Source organism: Aquila chrysaetos, chromosome 4 (assembly GCF_900496995.4).
Source record: "Aquila chrysaetos chrysaetos chromosome 4, bAquChr1.4, whole genome shotgun sequence".
Classification (NCBI taxonomy): domain Eukaryota; kingdom Metazoa; phylum Chordata; class Aves; order Accipitriformes; family Accipitridae; genus Aquila; species Aquila chrysaetos.
In genome coordinates, this window is record NC_044007.1 from 294220 (window position 1) to 317138 (window position 22919).

General features: G+C 54.2%; 1 protein-coding gene across 2 annotated transcripts in view; it reads right to left on the reverse strand.

The window, feature by feature from the left end:
- Positions 1-252: 252 nt before the first annotated feature.
- The window catches only part of NRBP2 (nuclear receptor binding protein 2), a 29172-nt gene continuing 6505 nt past the window's right edge, over positions 253-22919 (reverse strand). The window contains exons 2-19 of one of the 2 annotated variants that reach the window (XM_030012753.2): positions 15211-15333; positions 14775-14876; positions 14414-14503; positions 13467-13507; positions 13280-13374; positions 12995-13018; positions 12589-12672; positions 11831-11886; positions 11021-11116; positions 9189-9321; positions 8906-9008; positions 8700-8750; positions 8188-8323; positions 4932-4985; positions 4420-4483; positions 3418-3473; positions 1505-1569; positions 253-1391 (exon numbers count right to left, since the gene is read on the reverse strand). In XM_030012753.2, coding sequence (XP_029868613.1) covers positions 1367-1391; positions 1505-1569; positions 3418-3473; positions 4420-4483; positions 4932-4985; positions 8188-8323; positions 8700-8750; positions 8906-9008; positions 9189-9321; positions 11021-11116; positions 11831-11886; positions 12589-12672; positions 12995-13018; positions 13280-13374; positions 13467-13507; positions 14414-14503; positions 14775-14876; positions 15211-15333 — 1398 coding nt within the window. In that variant the 3' untranslated portion in view covers positions 253-1366. Of the gene's footprint in view, positions 1392-1504; positions 1570-3417; positions 3474-3502; positions 3816-4419; positions 4484-4931; positions 4986-8187; positions 8324-8699; positions 8751-8905; positions 9009-9188; positions 9322-11020; positions 11117-11830; positions 11887-12588; positions 12673-12994; positions 13019-13279; positions 13375-13466; positions 13508-14413; positions 14504-14774; positions 14877-15210; positions 15334-22919 lie in introns of those variants that run through there. The other variant, XM_041123231.1, reaches the window with a different exon arrangement.

Sequence of the window (22919 nt, forward strand, 5' to 3'; positions counted from 1 at the left end):
GAAGCAGTTGGCATATGAAGGAGTTTCTCAGTTTGCAGAGGCAAGTGCAAACTTGTTCTGGAGAAAGAGTGATTTCTGAATCAAGCAGCTGTATGATGTTCCTCCACTGAACTCCTTCTCTACCCAATTTGCCTGACTTTGTGGATAAGTCTGTTGAACTCAGGGAAGCTATTTCACATCTTAGTTTAACTGTAAGATTGACTAAGAAATTATCAAGCGGTTTGCTGAGTGGAGTGCTCTGATGAGATAAGCTACTTTCAGTGGCTTTATTGATTTGTCAGTTTGTAAAGTTGGCACAGCATAGCACAACTGGGAAATACAGCACAAGTTGGCAGCTCAGCATAGCATCCTAGCATGGCAAACCCAGCCCGGCATGATACAATTGGTGCAACACCGCAAAGCGCGGGCAACGTAATGCAGGCAGTACCACATGGAAGACCCAGCACAGCGCAGAACACCAGCACAGCGCAGCATGATACAGCTGGTTCCACACGGCACAATGTGAACAGCATGGAGCAGCACTGCATGGCTTTTGCGACACAAGTAATTCCTATTTGCACTTTTCACCAACTGAACCCGACATGCGCAGCAGTTAAGATGATTGCCCCTTTCTCCAGGCTAATGACTGAAGTTCCAAACACCACAGGAGAAACATGGAAGGAAGAGACATCAGGGTTTTTCCCCTTAAGATGCCGTGAGATTTTGGAAGGCCATAACACAGACTGGGGAATGACAAAGGTTCTGTTCAGCACCAATGAAGTTTCTGCTGATCCACATGTTTGGATCCAGCTGGTGAGTTTGGATTTCTGGAATTTCTTCTCCTGCCATGTCAAGTCCAGCTCACAAAGTCCTCTCTTCAGCTTACACCAAGGTGTGCAATTCTAATTACAAGGCATCACAGTGGTTCATCTGTGCTGGGGAAAGCTTAACAAAACAGGAGAAAACTGGGTATAAAGAATGGAATGTGGCAGACCAGAAGCTGTGCCAGAGCCTTCCAAGCCTGCTCCTCTCCTCCCTTCTGCAAGTATTACCAGCTGGGAAAGAATCAAAAAATAGCTTTGGGACCTGCAGTGAAAAAAGCTTATCATTCCCAGAGGGAAATTTATCAGTTTGGGGGATTCTTGCAGCAGCTTTGCATCTTCACAGACACCATCGGGAAGGGGCTGCAGGGAGTGCTACCCCACTCCTCACAACTCCCTTTGGCTTGCTGCTTCAGGAGTGGGGACCAGAACATGTACTCCTGCTTGGTCCTGACCTCTCATGATGCACATGTAATTTCTCGTGTTTGCTGATTACTCCTCCACTTGCTGTTGCCTTTTCACACCGCAGCTCAGGCACACACCTCTCATGGACTGCAAAGGTTCAGTCAGGATCGAGTGGCCCGGTCAGTCCTGCTGGAGGAAGTTCGGTCAGGAGCCCCGCAGTTTCTTCCAGTCTGGTACACTTCCCGTCCCCTGCGGTACAGGGGGACCACTCTGTCCCAGACTGCAGTGAGGTGACTCACAAGGGAGGAGACCGGTATTTGTGGAAGGCATTTTCCAGGAAGTTAGCCAGCTTTTCACAGTCGTCCTAAAATAGAAGAAAAAACATGCCAACAGATCAATTTGGCTTGGCTACCTTGGACATCTCCTTCCTTACATGATTCCATCCCAAGCCACCGATTTCACATCTAAGTTTTGATATGGGAAGAGAACAACTCATAAGCACATCTGGAACATACTACTAATAATTATCATATTTACTGAATAATGTCAAATGACCCATCAAGAACAGAGCCTTTTTGTGTCAGGTGCAATATAAAGGCAAAAGAGCAGACAGTTCTTTGGAGCTTCCAATCTGAAGGAACATAATGAGTCCAGCTTCTTTTGTTTAGTTTCATTTCAATTTAATTAACTGCTGGCCATCTTTTTTATAATATCCTCACTGCTAACAAAAATAAAAATTAATGTCACTTTTTGTTGGTCTGGCAACTGTTTTGTGCAGAAATCTCTTTTCTGACACATTCAGGAGTAGGTGGTTTCTAATACAATTAGAATGTTTATTCCTTAAGAAAGAAATTACTGAAATACACAATGATATGTAAAGGATGCAAAACACCCCCACCTTGTATCATAGAGGGGTTTTGGAATTGCCAGAAACAAACTCAAAATCCTCACTCAAATGAAAAATGCAGAATCAGTTGTTTTCTTGCTGCTTAGAGGCACCCCTTTGTCACTACTGCTGCTAAATTACTACTTTTCTTTTAAGAAAAACCTTGGATTTTGAAGACAAGATTTGTAAGGCATAGGTGGTATCTTTTGTTAGACCAGCCACTACAGTTGGAAAACCAGATGAGCATTTGGGTACACAGGTCTGTCAGGTCAGAAACAAGCAGCATACTTCCAAGCTAAATACAGGCTCGGAGTTTAACAAGGTATAAATCAGCTATACCATCCGAGAGAAAAGGTAGTTGGTACCGGTGGAGTAGGAAAGATGTTAGAGAGGGGAAGACGTGTTAAAAGGAGATTATCTCCTAGGCCAAAGAAAGAGAAAGGTAATTTACAGTCCGTGGTACACAGACCTGTGTGAGGTATATTCTACAGTACTAGGTTGCGTCAAATGCCACGTATTTTCCAGAGCATGGGAGAAAGCACCGCAGTGTGTCAGTGCGGAGCTGCACAGTCACCACGCTCAGATGAAGAAAGGAAGAAAGTCTAAATGTACTTTTTTTCCAGGTGTACCCACATAAATTTTTCATTCAGTGAAGCTGACCCCTTCCTTGTCTAATTTCAGCATCCAGAATGAGGAATTCTCCAAAACTTCGCCTACAGCCCCATAATTCCTAACTTGTATGAAATAATAACAAATATATTTTTAATTCTCTCCATGCTACCTTTCCTTGAGGCTATGCTGTTGAGTAGTCTGAATGACTGGGATGCTTTGAATTCTTTCTTGGGACTGTCTGCAAACTCTCTAAGGGAGAGGCTGGAAGTTCAATGTTGGGGTAGGCCATCTCTTCTGGCAGGCAGAAATCTGCAAAGTGAATTAAGAGCAGCTGTCCAGGCAACACCGGGACAATGCCTCTGGGAGATGGGAGGTGGCCTCAGCTTCCTTCCCTTGGCACTCCTCTGGTTCTCACATTCAGAATCACTGCAAGGTTGATGTAATTAACCCTGCCATCACAATATGACTGTCCCCTCAAAACAGCAACCTGGAGTTAGGCATGAGCAAAGTATGGAGAAAAAAAACCCAAAAGAAACAAAAAAGGGAAGCGTCAGTCACTGCAAGGGCCTGGCCCCTGTGACCGCTCTCTGGCTGCCAGATGGGGAACGGAGGAGCTCTTACTCCTCTGAGGCACGAGGTGTCACATGGATTTGGGGACCGCAGTAGCACGGTGCATGCATGACTGAGATGAGAAGGAGTGGTGAGGAGGCTTACCTCGTGGATGAATCCATAATGCACCAGCTCTGTGGCCAAGTCCTTGGAGTTATCAGCTGCAGAGACAAGGAACAGTGAGAACATGAAAGTTGATGCATCTCTTAGTTCCTCCTCTACCAGCAAAGTGCCCCTATCCCAACCGGCAGCACACCTGCATTACGCTTCATTATGCTTTAGGGGCACATGCTGTATACTTTTGGTTGGCTAAGTGACTGCTAAGTAACCCCGGGGCAAGCAGAGCACAGAGGTGGGCAGTGAGTTGGAGTTAAACAAGGTACTGGGCAGGAATGAGTTCCAGTCCCAAATCACACAAAGCACAATAGTCTTGGCAATGTGTCACTTCTTTGAGATTTTTTTTGCTTGTTTTGGCTCAGCATGAAAAGCAGGCAGGCCACTACCTGTAGGCAGAAAAACACAAGGAGCTGGTGAAGCAGCAACTCCCAAGCATTAATTTCCAAGCTTTATGCTTTAGTTTTGGCAGTAAGGCGGTCAAGGGACTCCAGCTGCATGGCCTCCAGAAGGCTCCTGCATGTTTTAGGAAGCAGCCTGCTGTGCTGGACCTACTCTGAGGAGAAGCACCCTTCCCCAGAGCCACGGGGCTCCCTCAGAGGAGAGTCCACCTTCTCCTTTGAAAGATATTGGGGAGACCGCACCAGTGTTGGGAATGAGGGAAGAATTCACTAGTGTTACCCCAAGAATTGCACATCATATGTCCCAGGGTGAAATGCAAGGTCTTGATGGCCACTCACTGGACTCCCAACATTCACTTTAGAGTGCAGGTTACTACCACATGCCAGAGGCTGTGGGTCAGGGTCTAACTAGACAGGAACTGATACCACACACAGATATTAGGGTTTAGTCTGCTCTTCCAGCACAAGAAGGAAAGAAAAGCTGGCTGTAAACACAATCTGTGTCTAACATAATCTGAGCCTAAACCTGACCAGGGCCACTGGGCAATACTTCTGCATTCATGCACAAAAATCTGCTTGCAAGTAAACCTACTGGGCAGCAAGTCGTAGCTCAACTGTCGATGCAATTTGTCTTCCAGGATCAGCAGAAGAGTAAGCTGCAGAAAGAAGAGAGTGCTCTTTATAAACACCAGTTTCTCCATAAGAGAGAAAGGTGCTGACTCTTCCATCAGCACTAGAAATTGCTGGCAGTGGTGAGCAGGGCAGATGTTGGTAACTGCTGAGATGTTGGATGTCTTTGGCAGGGTAGTTTGAGTGTCTTAGAGGAATGTTCTCTCAACAGTTACAGCTCACCTGCAACTGTTAAACTAGAAAGAAGTAGAGTTAAAAGATATCAAGGTCTTTCTGTTCTGCAGCCAGAAGGGGCTGGTGGCGTGGCTTCATTCTTCTTCAGGCTTCTTTTATTATAAAGGGACAAGAGTAAGTCCTTTGGGTACTGCAGCAAACTAGCTGAGACCAAACTTTTTTCCAGTCAGATGCCAGAGATGGGTACAGAGAGCAGATCTTGCCCCAGTGCCTCATGTAGAATAGGAGCTGAATACTTACGTGCCACTGGGTCTTGTCTTCATTCAGCTCCATGTTACATTGCATTTGCACCACCTAGAAGAGGCCAAAATCAACATCAGCTTGGACACAGTCCCCCTGACTCCCCCAGGCCCGCTTTACTTCTGGTCTCCAAGCATGACTTCCAAATTCCTGCTTAAACCCCTTGATTCCAACTGCCAGCCTGACCTTCCACTTCTTCCCACATTTCTAGGAATTGTGCAGGTGGAACAACTGAGGGTTAATTTAGTCCAGTATCCAGCTACAAACCATGGCCATCATCAGCTGACTGAGAGGTGGGTAAGGGAGCGCTGTGCAAGGCGCAGTTCTGGGAAAACTTTACAACCAGGATGAATTCTTCTGCTCCATTTGCCACAGGTAGGCTTCCCCCTAAAGCTCTGCTCAAACTCTTGGTTATAATATCGTACTTGTTCATGTACTTATGGGGCGAACAATCCTTAAATGAGACAGAAGAGCATAACTGAAATCTTGAATATTTTATGGATTTTCTTTTGGAAACTCCACATCGCATCGCAGAATATTCAAATGTGTTAGATAAACATGGCATTTTATTAACATGTCAGCTTCGAGTTCTTAGGAAGAAACTGGGTCAGCTTCAAGCTTCAATATGTCAGCTTCAAGTTCCCATGAAAATGGTTCACACCAGAAGTCATGTTGTCTGGGCAAAGGAAAGCCAGAGAGACCGTGCAATTGGTCAGCCCAAAAGACAGGAAACCAAGTGAGGAATCAATATCCCTGTTCTACGCAGAGTTTAACAGGGTTTCATTTATATTCCTCAATTTCAAGCTTATGCTCAGAGGTGAGTTATATGCTTGTTCCTTCCTCTGACCCAGTACCCCTCTACTACAGCTCCTCCCTATGACAAACATCCCTGGGCATTTAGCGCGCTCAGCTGGGAAACTGGCTGTCCTCTGACCTTTATCATCTCCAGGCCATCCATTTCTCCAGGAAGAGCTGACCAGTGTGACTCTATGCCCAAGGTGGGTGCCCTTTCCTTACACCGAGTGACACCACCGCACTGTCTGGCTACATGCTCCTTTATATACTGAATTACATTGAACTGTGCAGCATCTTGCAGACGTCATCAGAGAGAAGGCTGATGACATTTGAGTGCATCATTGCCACCTGCTCCCCGCCTCTCTCTGCCTGATGACTGTGATCAAAGAATCATCTAGATGGGAAGGGACATCAGGAGGTCTCTAGTTCAAGTCTCTGCTCAAAACAAGACAAACAGTGAATTCAGACCAGGCTGTTTAGAGCTGTGCCCAATTGGGCTTTGAAAACATCCAAGGAGATCCCATAACCTCTTTTAGCCCCTGGTCCATTGTTTAACCACCCTAACCATGAAAAAAAATACCTTGGATCCATCCAGCATCCATATTCCAGTGCCTCCCAGAACAGACAAATAATCTGCATTGTAGTTACACTTATTTGGGACTTGCAGGTTTGTCCAGCTGCAAGTTTTCATGAAATCTGTAGAAACTCAATGCTTCTGAGATTACTAGTCCTTTGTCAAATTGGGTAAAAACTAGTTGAACACATTCGTCAGACAGACAATGCACTTGCAGAACTTTCATTGGGGCACTAGGTAAAAAAGCAGCATGTAACAAATGCAAAGAGGGGAAAAGACGTAACTGCATAGGTTTACATTTACATTTCTCTAACATTTCTGATTGATCATCACAGCACTCTCACTAAAAATAAGCACTGAGCAGTATGAATAAAGCATAAATGCACCAAAAGCTGATTGCCAGACAGATATGAAGAAACCACTGCTGATGAACTTTTTGAAGTGAGGCATTTCACGGGATCTTTCAGGAATAAGAATTAGGTTTAGTCCTACATAGTATTTTCAACATTAATTCAATGCAAGTATGAAATTGCATTCGTATCATCCATGGTAACAAAAGACAGTGCTATAGGTGATTAATGATGAATGACTAGAAGTGTCATTATAGGGAAATACCTGCACAGGGAAGTAACAGGTACCAAATGGGTTTTTAAGAGAGAGAGGTGCACACAGACCAATGAGTTCCTCTGACTGCTCCCAACGATGGCCAGCAGTTCAGGAGACACAAGCCATTGTAAGAAGTGCTGTGCCTGAGCTATGCCCTGATGACGGTGGCCAACAACCTTGTCTCCCCATATGCATGTCAGCAAAGGACAAATGCCAAGTCCTGCCCCTGGGAAGGAATAATCCCTGGCAAGGACACAGGCTGGGATGGCCTGGCTGGCAGGAAAGCTTTACTGGGTCTGCTGGAAAGACTCTGGGGTCATGGTGGGCAGCAGGCAGGACATGAGCTGCAACGTGCCCTGGCAGCAAGGAAGGCCAACAGCGTCCTGGGGCACAGCCAGGAAATTGAGGGAAATAATTATTCCCCTCTACTTAGCACTTGTTAAACTACGTCCAAGTACTGCATCTAATTTTGGGCCCCCGAAACAAGAAAGACATTGATAAACTGGAGCAAGCTCAGTGGAGGGCCATCAAAATGATCCTGGGCTGGAGTGCTTGCTCTCCAAGAGGCTGAGGGAATGGGGCTTGTTCAGCCTGGAGAAGGGAAGGCTTTTGAGGGATGTACCGGCAGTCTGCCGAAGCCCATGAGGGGGTTACACTGCAGCATTGAACTGCTCTGTTCAGTGACGGATTACACCATGGCTTTGGAAGGCTTCACTTCTGCTCAAACAGCCTTGCATTGTGTTGGTCCTTCCCTGCCATCCCTGCCTGGCACCCCTTCCACTCCCCTTGGGGGTCCATAAATCCACTTGCAATGACCTTCCTGCCCATGACTGCAGTGTCAGGGTGTGCAGTCTTGCCTGTGCAGTCTTGCCTGTGCAGTGCCAGGCAGAACAGTGCCTGAGCTCAGCTGGCATCTCAGCATGCCACTGCAGTGTCAGTATCAAACAATGATGGGATTTCAAACCTACACCCCAGCAATGAGGCACAGAATATGCCATGCCACAGAGCTGCTGGTGGACATGCGAGAAGGGAAGGCAGAGCCAAAGAATCGGAGGCAGTGGGGCTGCTTGAGAAGGTCTCAGGTGAAATGGACCTCACTTAGCTCCAGCCAGAGGGACTGCTGCAGTCCCGGGGCAGCCAATGCAACGAGAACAGCTCTCACCCAGGCTGGAGTTCAGTGCATGGCTAAAGGGAGAGGTGTTCCTGCAGTAGGGTGTCGGGAATGGAGACCATCCACCTACTCCCGGTAGAGAATCTGTCCCCACCTGGATCGGACCTTACCTTCCTGGTCTCCACATCAAAGGGCTCTGGGGTGGGAGTCTTGGCTTTCTGAGGGTCCTCTTGGGGCTGGGAGAGTGCACGTGGGAGGGCATGGGGTCGGGAAACAGCGAAGTTCATCAGGGGATAAATCCCATTCCTGGTACAGACACAGAGGGAGGACAAACAGCTAAGCCCTGTCCCCTTACAGCCCTGGCAAAGGTCAGCTGTGGAAGGCCGTGGCCCGGACCAGGGACCTGCACCCATGGAATGGCAGTGCTGGTAGTCAGGCAGGCAGCACAGTGAGGAGGTGGCAAGCCACAGAGCTCCCCTTGCCCTGGCATTGCAGCCCAGGTCTGCTCACCCCGGGGGGAACCGTAGAGGGGATCACACATGACCAAGTACTGCTGTGCAAATGGGATGCTCTGCATGTGCTGCAGCACAGTCCCCTGCCCCTGGCTCCATGCTGCCCAGGGAACTGAGGGCAAAGAGACACTAGACACATTACAGGTCAGCCAGCACCACCTTCAACCTACCTGACGTCTTCTAAGAATTTGTCGAGCTCAAGGAAGGAGACCTCTGAGTACCTGGGAGAGAAACGGGACAGGAAGATTACTGGAGGAGGCAGGAGAGAAGAGCGATGTGAAGGACTACTGTGCCTTGACACCAGGATCACCAGGCTGTATGCAAGCCCTGGGCTCACAGCTGTGGCTGCTCTGAAATCTCCCCCACTCATCCCCACCTCCACTGTGCTCCAGGCCGACCCTCTCTCCGGATCTCTGCCATCACCATGTTCAGGTCCAGCTCCTTTATCTTCTCTTCCACCACGTTCTCTGGCATCAGATCTAGGGCAAAGGCAGAAAGGGGCTGTCAGCTGGGAGGTCCTGTATCGTAGACTCTGCAGCACAGACCCCAGGGAAGGTCTATGAGTCACTGCCTTTCCCCCCAGGCTCTTCCACAGCCCCAGCTCTGCTAGGGCAGCAAGACAAGCTCAAACGGGGCAGGGTGGTCTCATGGTTACTCACACTGGTTGTTGATGAAGCAGTGTGCTGCCAGCAGCTTGAGAGAATGGACCTCAAAGAGCACCCGGTGGAAGAGCAGATTATTAGCTGTTGGTCGCTTGTCTGGGTTGAGGGTCAAGCACGACAGAATGAACTCCTGAGGGTCAAAGCAAAGGCATAAACTGGAGGCAAAGCGGGACATTCCCCTGCTTCATCCCCACCACTGCCAGCTCCGGCTCCCTCTCACACTTGCATTTCCCAGGAAGCAGATTTGAGTGGCTGTTTCTGCCAGCAGGCAGCCCCAGGGCAGGGCAGGCAGTGTACAGAGCACCCGAGCTGAGGGAGGCAGCAGTGCTCCGGGCAGGCAGCGTGCTGCTGGCTACCCACCAACAGCCTGGCCACAGGACCTCTGCTCCCTGCTTGCTCTCATCCAGGGAGGAGGCTGCAGTGCAAGCCCAGCAAAAGCCTGTAAGGAGAACAGGCAGGGGTGTATCCCGGCAGCCAGCCAGGATCAGCTCTGAGAGCAGCAATCCACCAGGAAAGATGGTGGTAGGGCTGGAGAAAGGATAGACTGAGCCAGTGGGAGGGATTCCTGACAGCGGCAGGATAGGAGGGATGCATCTGCCTGTTTCTGCTCACTGACGCAGTAAAAAGCAAGAACCTCTCCCTCTTCTGCATGCTCCAGTCTGGGGCCTGTCCTCCTGAACTGCTCTGTGCAGTTTCTGTACAGGTATCCAGGGCTATTCAGAATAGATGCAAAGACCAAAAAATGATCACAAGGATGACAGGGTGGGCACCTACACAACCTAACCCCTCCAAATCAGCTGCCCCAAAGACCATCAGAGGTGAACAGTGACACCGTTTCCCCCTGGTGCTGAAGGCTCAATGGAAGAAACTCTCTCTACGACACCGTGCAAACAAGGGGACTGTTGCATCAAAGGGGGTGGAATTTACTATGGGATGCATGGGGGAATTCTGAGATCAAACAAGAGAATTTGGGGACTGTACAAACTTATTATGGGATGTTTTGGAGATTGGCCAAAGGAAGAGGAAGAGAGGGGTTGAGGTGGGTCAGGGAGGAAAATGGAGGGCGACAAAAGGGGCCAGCTGCCTGTAAGCACTCTGCTGGTCAGTATTCTTGTCTTGCTGAGCCCTGCATCTGATCACCTCAGTCTATCCCGTCTTCTTATACAACTCTATTCCTAAGTATTTACAGTGTAAGTTTGTTCTCTATTCCCTGTGAGTGTGTGTGATCCTCTGGCGAACGTCAAGCTGGACTAGCTGTTAAGTGAGGGGGTGTAGATACCAGACAGACCATGGGTCTGACCAGTAACACGGAGACTTGTGGGATGGGGCCAGATACCAGTGACCTGTGAAAGGGATTGCCCTGAGCATCGATACTTAGAAGCAGGACCTGGCTGTTCATGCTGTCTGTGCTCGTGAACACAGCACTCCTCTGTCTGTGCTGAACTATTCATGGTTGGCCACGTCTGTATGGAGCGTGTGTGCGTGCACATGCGTGAGCACATGCACCTATTGGGAATTCGCACTCAGCCTTACCACTGGTAGGACTGGGAAAGAGAGGTGAGGATCAGCCTCTCATCTTAACCAGCCCAGGAAGGAGGGAATCCCTGTGTCCTTCAGCCCACCAGATCTGGCTGCCCTTAGGTTTGCAGTAGGTCGTCATCCCTGTTCCCTTTTCCCAGCACTGGTGTAACCTGGAGCACGCAGCAATGCCAGGCTACCTGATGTTCCAGATACCAGCTGAGGGGAAGGACGCTCACGGGGAGATGTACACCCCAGGAGGGATGCCTGACCCACAGATGGGTCCCCGAGGCTCAGCCAGGTACACTCACCCGCATGTTGGGATCGTCCAGAGAATGTCGTGCCCGCATGATTGCCTCCTCCGAGACCCGTGTGTCCCCATTAGTCTGGATCTCCAGCACTGCCATCTGGGGAAGAAGGAGTGCAGCCATGTCTGCACGTGGCCAAGCCTTGGGTCAGTCCTTGAAGGCTTCCCAAAGGGACACCCCACGGCAGGGTGGCAGCTGTGGAGCTCCTCACCAGGGCACACAGCCCAGCCAGGCTCGGGATCTCCTGGGCTCCCCAGTGCTCCCCAGCCACTGCGTCCCTGCCCTCGGGGCCCATTTCTCACCTACTGCAGCTCTCCAGGCTGCTCACAGGTTCCCGGCAGGGTAGACATGGGAGGCTGCTCCCTGGGCACCATGCAGACAGCACCAACAGCCCCACAGTCTGCCCGGGCAAGCTGTGCTTGGCAGTGCACGTCCTCCTGGAGCAGCACAGTCTGTCCCTACCCCGTGTCCTCCCCTCCCAGGGCTGTCACAGCCCGAGGAGGAAGAGGAGGCACCAGTAGAGACGGCCAAGAGGCACCAGCCGAGCACAAAAGAGGTGAGCTAATAAGCCTATTGCTGCACCCAGGGCAGGGTAGGCCAGAGCAGCAGAAAGTGTGCTGCTGACTCCAGCAGTGATGCCTCCATTGTTGCAAGGGATCCCCAGCTCACAGTGAGATTTGGAAAAGGGCAAGGAGACTCCTTGGGAAGCTCCCCAGACCACTGCGATCCCCAGCAGGCTCAGCAAGAACAATCCTGCCCTGTAACCAGGGGTCACTGCAGGTTCCCAGGCACTGCAGCCATCCTGCTCCGTACCTCCAGTGCACACATCCCAAAGGAGAAGATGTCCACAGCAGTCCCGTCAGCCTTTTCTGCAAAACCAAGACAGAACCACATCAGGCCAGAGGTACAGGCCACCACCCACTAACTCTGGGAACAGCCCCCTGCACCCTGCCTCATCCCTACAGGCATGTCTCCCCGCACACCCCTGCCCTCACCCCGACTAAGCCTGACCTTCCTCTGCCCACACCACTGCTCATGCCTGCTTCCCCCACCCCAGCACGCATTTTCTCACAGTTCCCTGCACAAAGCTTTCCCATTTATTCCCCTCAAATTTGCCCCCCAAAATACTCAGGGCGGGGATCACGTCATGAGTTTCCACAGGACACAAAGATTCTTTACTCCTTTCTCCCTAATAGTTGTAACATTTTACATGCTTTTGAGTGTTCCTGAGCCATAAGCTGACCTTTTCAGAGCTATCTGTGGACATGCTGAGATCTTGTTCCTAACCAGTAATTGCTAATGCACAGCCCATGCCCATGTAGGCACAGGTGTTTTTCCCACTTGCATAGCTCTGCACTGATCAACACTAAATTTTACCTACAATGTTATCACAGTCATTATTATCACATGATTTTCTGTGACTCATGGCCAACAGCTTTAGTTATGAATGCACTGAATAATTCTGTATTGCTGCAAACGTACCGAGCCCACGCCTCACACAGAACCCCCCTCCAAATCCCTCCGGGCACCCATGCTGCCCACACCCCCCAACAGACAGACCCCACACTCACGGCCGTACTCCGGGGGGAAGAAATGCAAGTTGCGTAGCTCTTCCCTCTCAATCCTGATGGGGCTTCGCAGGTCGTCCGGGAGGGCTGTGTTGGGGAACAAGAAACGTTCTGCATCACAGCTCTTCTAAGCTGTTTCCCTAGGGTTGCAAGCACAGACGGGTGCTCCGAGGTAGCTGGGATTTCTGTGGGCAGTCCTGCCCATGTGGACCAGCCGTGGGGCACTCACTCCCCCAGGAGAGCTCTCTGCTCCCATGATAGGAACAGCAATTCCCTGAGGGACAAAGGTCCCCCCTGCCTGCAAAGACCATGACTGCTCCTCTGCCACAATGCCTTGGGCCCACAGGGGAGAAAGGTCGACCCAGTAATGGGACTGATGTGGTGGGAGAGGTGCCAGAGGGACACTCACCATTTGCAAACACCCTGTGCCAGACTGCCGGTCAGCGCCGATCCAGAAGCGGATGAGTAAGAAGGCATGGAGCAGAGGACACAAACAGAAGAGAAGGTAACTCCAAGCTTTGCATGGGTGATCCTCTGAGGGACCCTGCAGCTCTCGCCCCTTCTGCCCAGCCAGAACCCCCTCGGCACACCACCCTGCACGACCCCCCCCAGCCCCTCGGCAGGCAGCTTACTCCTGCTGACTCTTCTCAGCAGCGCTTGGAGCCACGGGCCAGCGAGGGCAGCAGCTTCCTACCTGAACCAATCTTTATGAGCCCGTTGTGCTGGATGAAGATGGTATCGCTGGTGAGGTTGCCGTGGATGATGGGAGGCTCACAGGAGTGCAGGAAGCTGGGGAAGCACCAGGCTGCCCTGAGCACGTTACCTGTGCCCAGCCCAACGAGGAGCAGGACGGCTGACGGTGCAAGTGATGGCAAGCTTACCTGAGAGCAGACAGGATCTGAGTGCACCAGCGCTTCCAGGCCTAGAGCAGAGACCAGAGCTCTCCGTCAGACAAGACACCCGTCAGAGCCCAGCAGCTGGATCAGGTCATTCCTACCTATTACCCAGTGACTGGGGAAATCTGCCCTCCACTAGCCTGAGACTGTTACTCAAAGATGGGCCGCACGCTGTCCCAGCAACAACAGTCTCCTTTCCAACCCCTGTTCAAAGAACACCATCAAAGCTGAGAACTCATCCTTATGGGCAGACAGAGCTCCCCTGAGCCCCCAAACCCCAGTGGGAGCATGGACAGACACATCACAGAGGAGGCAAAGCTAGCTATGGTTGTGGGGTCCATGTGTATGGTTTTCTCTGTATACACCAACAGTGAGTCTCAGCTCTAGGAGTACCTAACTGCATTGGTGTGATACTGAGCTCAAACTTCATGGCAGGGCTTGCAAGGTCAAGCACGGGGCCCCTAGAACGGTCACCCAGCTCCTCAGTCACAGCCAGCTGAGACCTGCCTGCAAAACCATAGGTCAGACCCATCCTGAGTGGGTTTGCTGGTGAAACTGGTCCCTTCAACCCAAGTAGTAACCTAGCCACAAGCCCGCTGTCCCTCATTGAGGGTGATGGAGACGCAGCCCTCCTGAAGCATGATGCAGCCGAACCTCACTGCAGCAGCTTCCACCACGTTCCCCACTCTCCGGGTCAGATCGTGACAGCGGGATCTGTTTCTGGGCTGTCCTGGGGAAGTTCTGCTCTTGCTCCGGCCCTTACCAAGATGCCATTTCCCTGCAGCGGGGAGTCCCTGGGTAACTCAGGGAGCAACGATACACACTTGCTCTGCCTTATCAGAGACCAGAGACCAGAGACCCTCTCTGTGCCAGCAGACACAGAGCTACCCGCTTCACCTGGGACACCCCGTGCTTGCTCCCAGGAAACCTACCCTGGCATTCATGGCCTTGTGGTTTTTCTTAGTTTTCTTCAGGAACTGTTTCAGGCTCCCTGAGGACACGTATTCTGTGATGAAGATGACCTGGCAGGGAAGAGAGGCGTCAGCTTCCCAGCCTCCCTGCACAGCCAGTGCTGTGCACAGCCCATGGGCTGCACCAGCCAGCAGCACGCAGCCTGTGCTGGCCCCGCACATGGGTGAGAGCGGGCTGCCGGCAGCAGAGTCACGGAGAAGGAAGGGGAGTCCCGGGGAGCGGGGTGAGGAGCAGAACTGGGATCCCCACCTGGCTCCCACTGGCATCCCTCCCGCAACCCGGGGATCCCCTGGAGACTTTGCCTCCCTGAGACCTCCCTACCCGCGCCTTCAAGTCTTTCACATCCAGCCAGTATTTGTGAAGCTTTACGATGTTGGGGTGATCCACAAGCACCAGCTGCTCGAACATGGTCTTGATCTTCTCCTGCAGGCAGAGAGAGGACAGGTGAGGTGGCAGGTCCTGGGACGTGGCAGGACACCTCCGAGAGCAAGGGAACCTGGGGCTAGAGAGGAGGCTGTGCCCCCGGTCACAGGGAAAGCTGGTTTTGGGGTACAGGGGACACATGGAGCTCTCTGAGAGAGAAGCCAAGGGAAGGCACAATGCCACGAAGACAGGAGCATGGCATGACAGGCTGCAATTAGCACTGCTGACTGACGTGTGCCCACGAACAGCAGGGACCGGCACTGCGGCCCGGGAAGGTGCAGCGGGCAGTCTCGGGGGAGGTGGGCACAGTCCCCGCTGGGGAGGGATGGCTCACCTCATGTGCTTTAAAGGCCTTCTTGTCAGTGAAGAGCAGCTCGTTCCACACCACCTCCACGCCCTCCTCTGTGTCCATGGCAAGGAAGGTGCTCTGGATGCCCGGCATGTTCCCCTGATTCACCTGCGAGGCACGGGAAGGTGTGAGACAGCCCAGCTGCAGCCCTGCCCCACGGCTCCTGGCCCCACCGGAGGAACATGCTGCGTGGACGTGGGTGGTCTCTGCTACCGCTCCTGCGGAGGACTCCAGCCCACAGGAGGCTCTGGCCAGGAAACTGTGAGCAGAGCAAACCCCCAGCCCGCTGCCTGTTCTGCCCTGCCCTTGGGACCTGTCTGCTTGGGAGCTGAGGCATCACAGCAGCCGGCACCGTTTCTCCAGGACATGAGGGGACAGGAAAGAGCCAGCAATTTGGAGCAGTTCCTGTGCCAGCCCCTCTCGACAATTCTAGCCCAGTGAGAAGCTGGTGGTGATGGTCACCTGCTGGCCCCACTCCCGCATGCAGACAGGGACCCCCATGTGGACCCCACTTCCTAGCAGCTGTGGGGGAGCCACCCACACCCACGGCTCACGGTCACACTCATGATGGACAGGGCAAATTAGAAGGTCTAGACAAACCAAAGCCATAAAGAGGAGACTGGGGGCAATTCCCCATGCCCCAGGGTCTGTGTGATGAGTTCCCATCCCCAGAGGTGACAGAGCTGCGTCCCAGGACCCACCCCGTGGCGAGCAGCTCTACAGACTGATGCCACAGCCGTGGCAGCCCCATCCCAACGTTGGGTCTCTGCCGATCCTGCTGGAGGGCAGCACCAGATCGCTGGTCCCCAGGCCAGCCAGGACCAACAGGGTCCCGGCTCCAGCCCGGGTAAAACCTGCTTAAAAGGTACCTGGTTCTGATAGGGGCTCAACAGCACAGAGACACCCCCGCCCCAGGACCAGGGGGTCCTGCCTCCCAGCAGCAGTGCCTGCTGCATCCCAAAAGGCCCTCTGCGCCAGGCTCTGCGCGGTTGCTGCTCTCACTCTCCCCTTACAAAAGCATCACTGCATGGGAGCAGGCCTGCAGCCCCCGACCTGCCCCTCGCCTCCTCCAGCGGACCCGGGGGGAAGCCTGGGGCCGGGGCTGGGACCGCGGCCGTCCCCCGCTTCAGCCCTGGCAGCTTGGGCAGAGGCAGCGCTGCCTGCTCCCGTCTGCCATGCGGCAGGAGCAGCAAGGAGCTGCCGACAGCCAGATGAAAAGGGGGATTGTTCTGCTGCTTCCAGGGGCAGGTACGCAGCATCCCACCGCCGGGGCTCGGACCGCTGCAGCACGGGGCAGCTGTGGGCACAGGCGCAGGCACGCAGCACCCCCGGCTCATTAGCAAGGGACAGACGGGCAGCTCGTGGCCCAGTTCCTGCTGCGGACACACAAAGCACCTCTGTTACTTGTTCTCTCCGCTTACAGGCTCCACGTGCTTCGCACAAAGCCCAGCACGGACAGCCAGCGATGCGGCCAGCTGGCCTCGCTGACCACAGCTTTCCCAGCAAGTCCCAGCAGCCTCCCCGGGGGTCCCGGTGCAAACACAGCCAGCACAGGAGTGCCCAGCAAGGGCACTGCTGGGGGACCCGCGGCCGGGGGGTGGTGGGGAGACAGCTCAGCCCTTACCCGGCTTCCCCCACAGCGGGGCTGTCACGCCAGCCACTGTGAACCCCAAGCCGTGGTCCTTCTGGAGAGGCCGATGCTACTGGTGGAAAGCAAGGGTGGGCTGCCACAGGAGGGACTGCCTGGCCAAGGGGGATCAAAGAGCCTCAGCAGGAGCTCTCGGCACCCAGCGCCAGGATGGGCAGGTTTCAGTGGAGGCTGTGCCAGGAGGGAGGGAGGGCGGCTGGGGGCAAGTGCTTACGCAGCACGAGGGTCTGCTGGTCACAGAGCACTCTGTGAAGCTGCCTCTCCGCCTCTCCCCAAAAATGCCACTGAAAAATCAGGTCATGGTCTTGAGAAAAATCCTGTCCTGAAACCAGTGAGTGGCCACAAGGCCAAGAACAAGGAGTCAAACGGAGAGCACAGACCTGAACAACCTTTTGGTTGCCACAAGGACATGCAGGAGCAACAGAGCTCTGCATGGAGGTTACTGATGCCCAGCTTGAAGGCACAGCCAAGTCTGAAAACCTCAGGTGCCACGTCCTCATCTGCCTCGTTGCGGGGCCACAATGTGCCTGCGGGCAGATACTGAGCCTACAGCGAGACCCAACCTGCAAGGCCACTGCACCCCATGCCTCCCGTCCCCACACCTGGATGAACTGGGTGGCTGCCAGCCCCCTCCCATCCCTGGGCAGGCAATGCCACCTCCCGCTTGCTCAGAGCTTGACATAAGAACAGCCAGGCTGAATCGGACCAGCCGCCTGTCTGAGACTGACCCACAGCAGAAGCCCAGGGTCGTCCCTCTGCCACAGCCTCCCAGCTCTCGACAACCTCCTCTCTGAGCCCAAAGTGGTGTCCTGGTGCTTAAGGCTCTGGACAGTGGATCTGTTGGTATCTGGGAGGCTCTGGTACGTGGCGAGGAACATCAGACTGGCCTACAGGGGAGGAAACATTCCCTGTTCCGTGCAGACGTGAACGTGCTCAGTCTTGTGCTGAAGGACAATAAAACTGATACTGAACAGCTGCCTTGCGCATCGAGCTCTGAGACTGCATAAGTAAATAAATGCTGCATTATAATCACAGAGGTGACTGGGGACAAAAAGAACCGGCCACAGGTCACCTTGATTATCTCACGCCATGCCTCTCAGGGGTTCCCGGCAGCTCCGGGTGCTGCTAATGGTGGACACCACGTGGAACAGGCAAAACTCCAGAGCCGGACTGGGCAAATTCCCTGCTCAGGCTGCTTCCAGAAAGCCTTTGGCAGAGGCTGAGGCCAGCCTGGAGAGATCGCTGGGGACAAGTAAGTGAAGGTTTACAAAAGATCAGATTGCATTTTACAATAAATCACTCCCTTTTGAGCTTTTCACGTCAACAAGGACTGAAAGAGTCCACAGAAAAAGGCTTAGGGATACAGTTCTGGGGCCTTGGGAGGGCAGCTGTTAAACAAGGTAGGCATGGGGCTGGAGAGCAATGGACAGGCATTTCTGCTGCCACTGGCATTTAGACCAGATTTGGAGAAGCAAATAAGGACAAGGTGGGTTGTTACCTTTCTCGAGTCACTCTAGGAGATTGGGGAAAAGGCAGGGCCACGGCGCCTGAAGGAGAGGGCACTGTGCCAGTCCTCTGCTTCTCCCCAGACACTGCACTCACATCCTCAGGACAAGCACTTTCGGGCCCCATCTCTCGGCAGGGACATCCTGCTGCCCTCCGTTGCACCCCAGAGCACCCCTCCACGCCATCTGGACCAGCACACCCCTGCTGCCTGTGGGACACTGAAGACAGAGCAGTCCCAGAGGCCTCCTCCCATGGTGGCCCCGCTCCCAGGACCTCGCCACAGGAGCAGGATCAGGTCAGACAGCTTCTGGGCAAGGGAAGCGGTCCAGCCCCCAGCACAGCCGTGGGGACTGACCACCGGACCCAGGCACTCGCCCGTGCCTGAGCAGCCGTCCTGCATCCTCATCCCCTGGCACAGATGTGTTTCTCCTGCACCCGCTCTCCCCTCTGCCATCCTGCCTGTCACAGGCAGGAGAAGCACCCAGTGGGGCTCCAACCCAACGGGCAGCCCCTCTGCAAGGGAGGCCGGTTCCTGCCTGCAGGTACTTTACCCAAATAATTTCCAAAGTTTGGCGTTAAGTTTACCGCTTTGTCTCCAAGGCAGCCCAACAGCCAAAGCCTCAGCCCTCAGCCCCGATTAATGCCGAGCAGTGGCAGGGTCACGTTACCAGCCCTGGCCCCCTGGGACCGTTTGCCACTGCAGAACACACACAGATCCTGCCTGGAAAACCTGGGTTTGGATCGGGCGCCTTATTGTGCAGGGGAAGGATAATCTGGAGGTCGCTCAGAAAGGAGGCAAAGGCACTGAAAAAGCTCCCTTTGCCTGGCTTGGCAGGGGCTGCTGGGGAAAGGCAAGCCCAGGCTGTGCCATCGGCTGGGGCGAATGCCGGGAGGGAGGACGGCTGCCCGAGGCACTGTGGGAGAGATGTGCTGGAGGGCCAGAGCAAAGGGGCAGGCAGCAGGCAGGCTGGGAAGGGGGTGCCAGGCAGGAGGCTGCAGGGGCGAGCAGTGGGACGGCGACCCTCACCCCCCCATTCCTGCAGGGTCACTTTGCCCCCACAGGGCTGTCGGTGCCGGGGCAGGGGGTGAGATGCAAAGCAGCAGTGGGGAAGGGGAGGGAAACGGCATGTTTTCTTCTCACACCCTGAGCCTAGGCATCGCCATCACATAACCATCCTGAAAAAGACTACCAACAGAAACACAGAGGGGCCATTAAAGAGGCCACCAGGAGACACCCAGCCAAGCTGGAGGATACACCACGAGGCTGACCCACAGCCCCTGTGCATCCTGAGGCTGGAAGGAAGAGGACCAAACCTCTTCAGGGATTTTCTGGACTGCTGCTGAGCCAGAGACCAGGGGAAAGATGAAGTTTTGGGAACCAAAGGCCCATGAACGGGCACGAGAGCAAGGCAGCTGCCTGCACTCTGTACGCTTGCCCTGTCCATACCAGAGCCGAGACAAGTTCGCTTGCTGAGCTTCTGCCCGGCTCCCGCCTGCCTGCAGCACACAGCCCATGCGGGACGGAGCCCTTCCCCACCCACCGCAGGCTGGCAGCAGCCCGGCGAGCACCCGTGGTCCCACCGCCTGCCCGTGGGCTGCAGAGTCGTCCCCGGTGCAGCGGCCACCCCTCCGGGTGCTGCGGACGGCCCTGGGGACAGAAGGCCAGGACGTAAGAAATGGCACCGTCTGGAGGACACAGGGCAAAGCCAAAGAGACACCCAAAGGGAGAGCCAAGCAAGAACGAGGAGCGGCTACCTGGATTACAGGGCCCTGGGCTCTCCAGGCTCACCGAGACCAGCCGTGCCATGCTGGCAAGAGCACCAGGATCCACCTGGTCATACAGTGACAGCAGACACGTGTTGATGCTACAGGTCACAACCCCCATGCACCTCTGTCAGGGGAGCAGTGCCAGTACTGCTCTGCCACAGAGCAGAAACCCCTGGTTGCTGGTAACGAGAGGAGGGCTAGCAGGACACGAAGAAGGTAGTGCTCATTGCACGCACAGTTTACCTGACTCCTCATGACACCGCGACGTTATCCCTTTTGGCGCTGGGAACTGGCAGGATTTGCTAGGGCCACAAGGCTGAGTAGGGAACACAATGTGCCTGGAAGAGCACTTTTGCAGCGTAAATCCCAACCCGGCCCTCCGCTCCAGGATCTCATAAGCCTGGGCGACAGTAGAGGCTGTGTCTGGGCTTCTCAAGGGACTTCTGTTCAGGTTACAGTTAGTAAGGAGGTGCTGCCAAGGCATGGGGACGCACCTTAGGTGGCACAGACTGTCCTCTCAGAGCAGTGTGTGCAAGCAGCAGAGACGGAGGACTGTGTCTCTGCAGGGACTCCCTTTCCAGCCAGCTGCCTGAAGCTGGGCTCCCCTTGCCTTCTCCAAATGACGAGTTCCCTGGCTCTGACAGAGGCTGCACTCCTCTCTCCACCACCCCATGCTATGCAATGTGCAGGGCAGGGGTGACTGTTGGAACACAGAAATAATTTTTTAAAACGTGTAAAAGCAAAAAAAAAGAGCTGAGAGAGCTGAGGCCCCACTCTGACACCTGTGCTGCCTCCTTTAGCTTACCAAGGGACAGGGACAACAAACAGCAGTGGCAGGCAGAGCCTGTGTGATCACCGCTGTGGAGAGGAGCAGAAGCTGGAGCAGGTCCCACAGGAGCAGCGCTGTGCAGGCAGCGGGCACCCAGGGGGCAAGGGTGGCTCATCCACAGTCCTGCCATGCACGTGTGATTCTCTGAGTGAAGCGCCGATGCTCTCCTGAGCTGGGAGCACTCTGCCCAGGAGCCAAGACTCAGTGGCACGGCTCCGAGCTCTCTGCTTCCAGGGCCTGGTTTCAAGCAGGAGACCTGCCACTAATAGCCACTTTGTCCCCAGGGAGGAGGCTGGGACCAGCAGCAGCCCCGAGCAATTATGGAGCAATCTGCTCCTGAGCCTGGCTGGACTGCTAGCTGGATTTCACCTTGTGGCAGGTATGCCAAAGGCTGTGACAGAAGAGCTAGCTGGGTGACATCCACCCATACTGCTATCTGCAGCCCACAGCAGAACAACAGATCAAGCCTACAACGTCCTGTGACTCTGCAGGAGCAGGATGAGGGATCTGCGGTGCCAGATAAACCTGTTCTCTCTGTGTGATCGTGTTACACAATTAGCAGGTGAAGGGAACAGATGAGATGGAAAATATTTTGATTCCAGTGAAGCATTTGATCCTACCTCTCACAAAAACATATTCTCAGCACTAATTCAGACCAGCGTGGATACAGGGCTAATACGCTACCAGCTGGAGAGCTCTAGCCGAGCAGGGATGGTGGCGTGCCACTTACAGAGCTGGGAGGCAATGGTACGGGTGAGGGTGAGCTCTGCTGTGGTTTAATGTCAGTGCAATCATGGAGAGAAGTGAGGCAGGTGCAGGTGAACGGCACTCATCCTGGACAACGCTGGAGGAGCGGTGAACCTCAAAGAGGAGAGAAGGAGCAGAGCTATGGGCAGAAAGCAGAAGTGGTACTCAGCCAATCAACCAGTGAAAATAACCAGGTGCTCCGCTGCACTGCAGGCAGAGGAGACGGAGGGAGGGAAACAGATTCGTGGCCAACACAGCAGGATGTGCAGTGGCAGAGCTCTCCCATCCTGGGGCATGAGGGGCACCCACTTCATCCAGCCCGTCTCCATGAACTCTCCCTATCCATCCCCAGGAGATCCCCTGCCTGTGAGCAACAGCAGGGAAGTCATTGTTTAATACCTGTAGCCAGGGAGAGGAAGCCTCTCCCAGCAGGACCTGGAGCAGGCCTCCTCAGAAACGCAGTCACCGGCCAGCCTGTCCCCTCTGCCTGTGGGAGGGAGGGCTGGAAGTCTTTCCATTCTCTCCACACCCCTGGCTGCCCTTCCCTCTTGCCCAGCAGCTGCTGGAGCAAACACTATGATCCCTGTTCTCCTTCCACTGCCGAGAAAAAGGGACAGAAGAGTATTTTTCCACTGCCCAGATAAGAGCCAGGAGAGATCCTGCGTGCTGAAGGCAAGACGAGTGTTGTTATTTCCTGGGCAGAAGACGTACCATTGCACACACGCCTGGCCCGCGGATGGACGGGGCTGCTCAGGAACCGGCATGGCAGGACACCGGACCGCAGGGAGCTGTTTGCTTTACCCCCAGGACACTGCACGCCCCTGGGTCAGCGAGTCTGTGGTCAGCCAAAGCTGAGCACTGCCCAGCCCAGGCAGCTTTGCTCCCTGGCTAAACCGCACCTTGGAAATTCACTGGCAGCGTCGCCGAAACTGGGGACACGCAGCCAGCAGCCCAGCAGGTTTGCAGCGGGGGTTAGAGAAGGCTCTGCAGAATACAGTAGGAAAGGGAAAGAATCCCCACCACCAGCCTAAACCTGGGCACCAGGCAGGCGAGCAGAGCCCGGATGGGTTGGGGTGGGAGGTGGGAGCAGGAGGTGCCCAAGGACAGGCTGGGTGTGCAGTACCCCATCCCACTGCTGCAGGCCTCCAGTACCCACCAGTCTGAACTGGAGACAAATGCCCAGGGACGGTCGGGCTT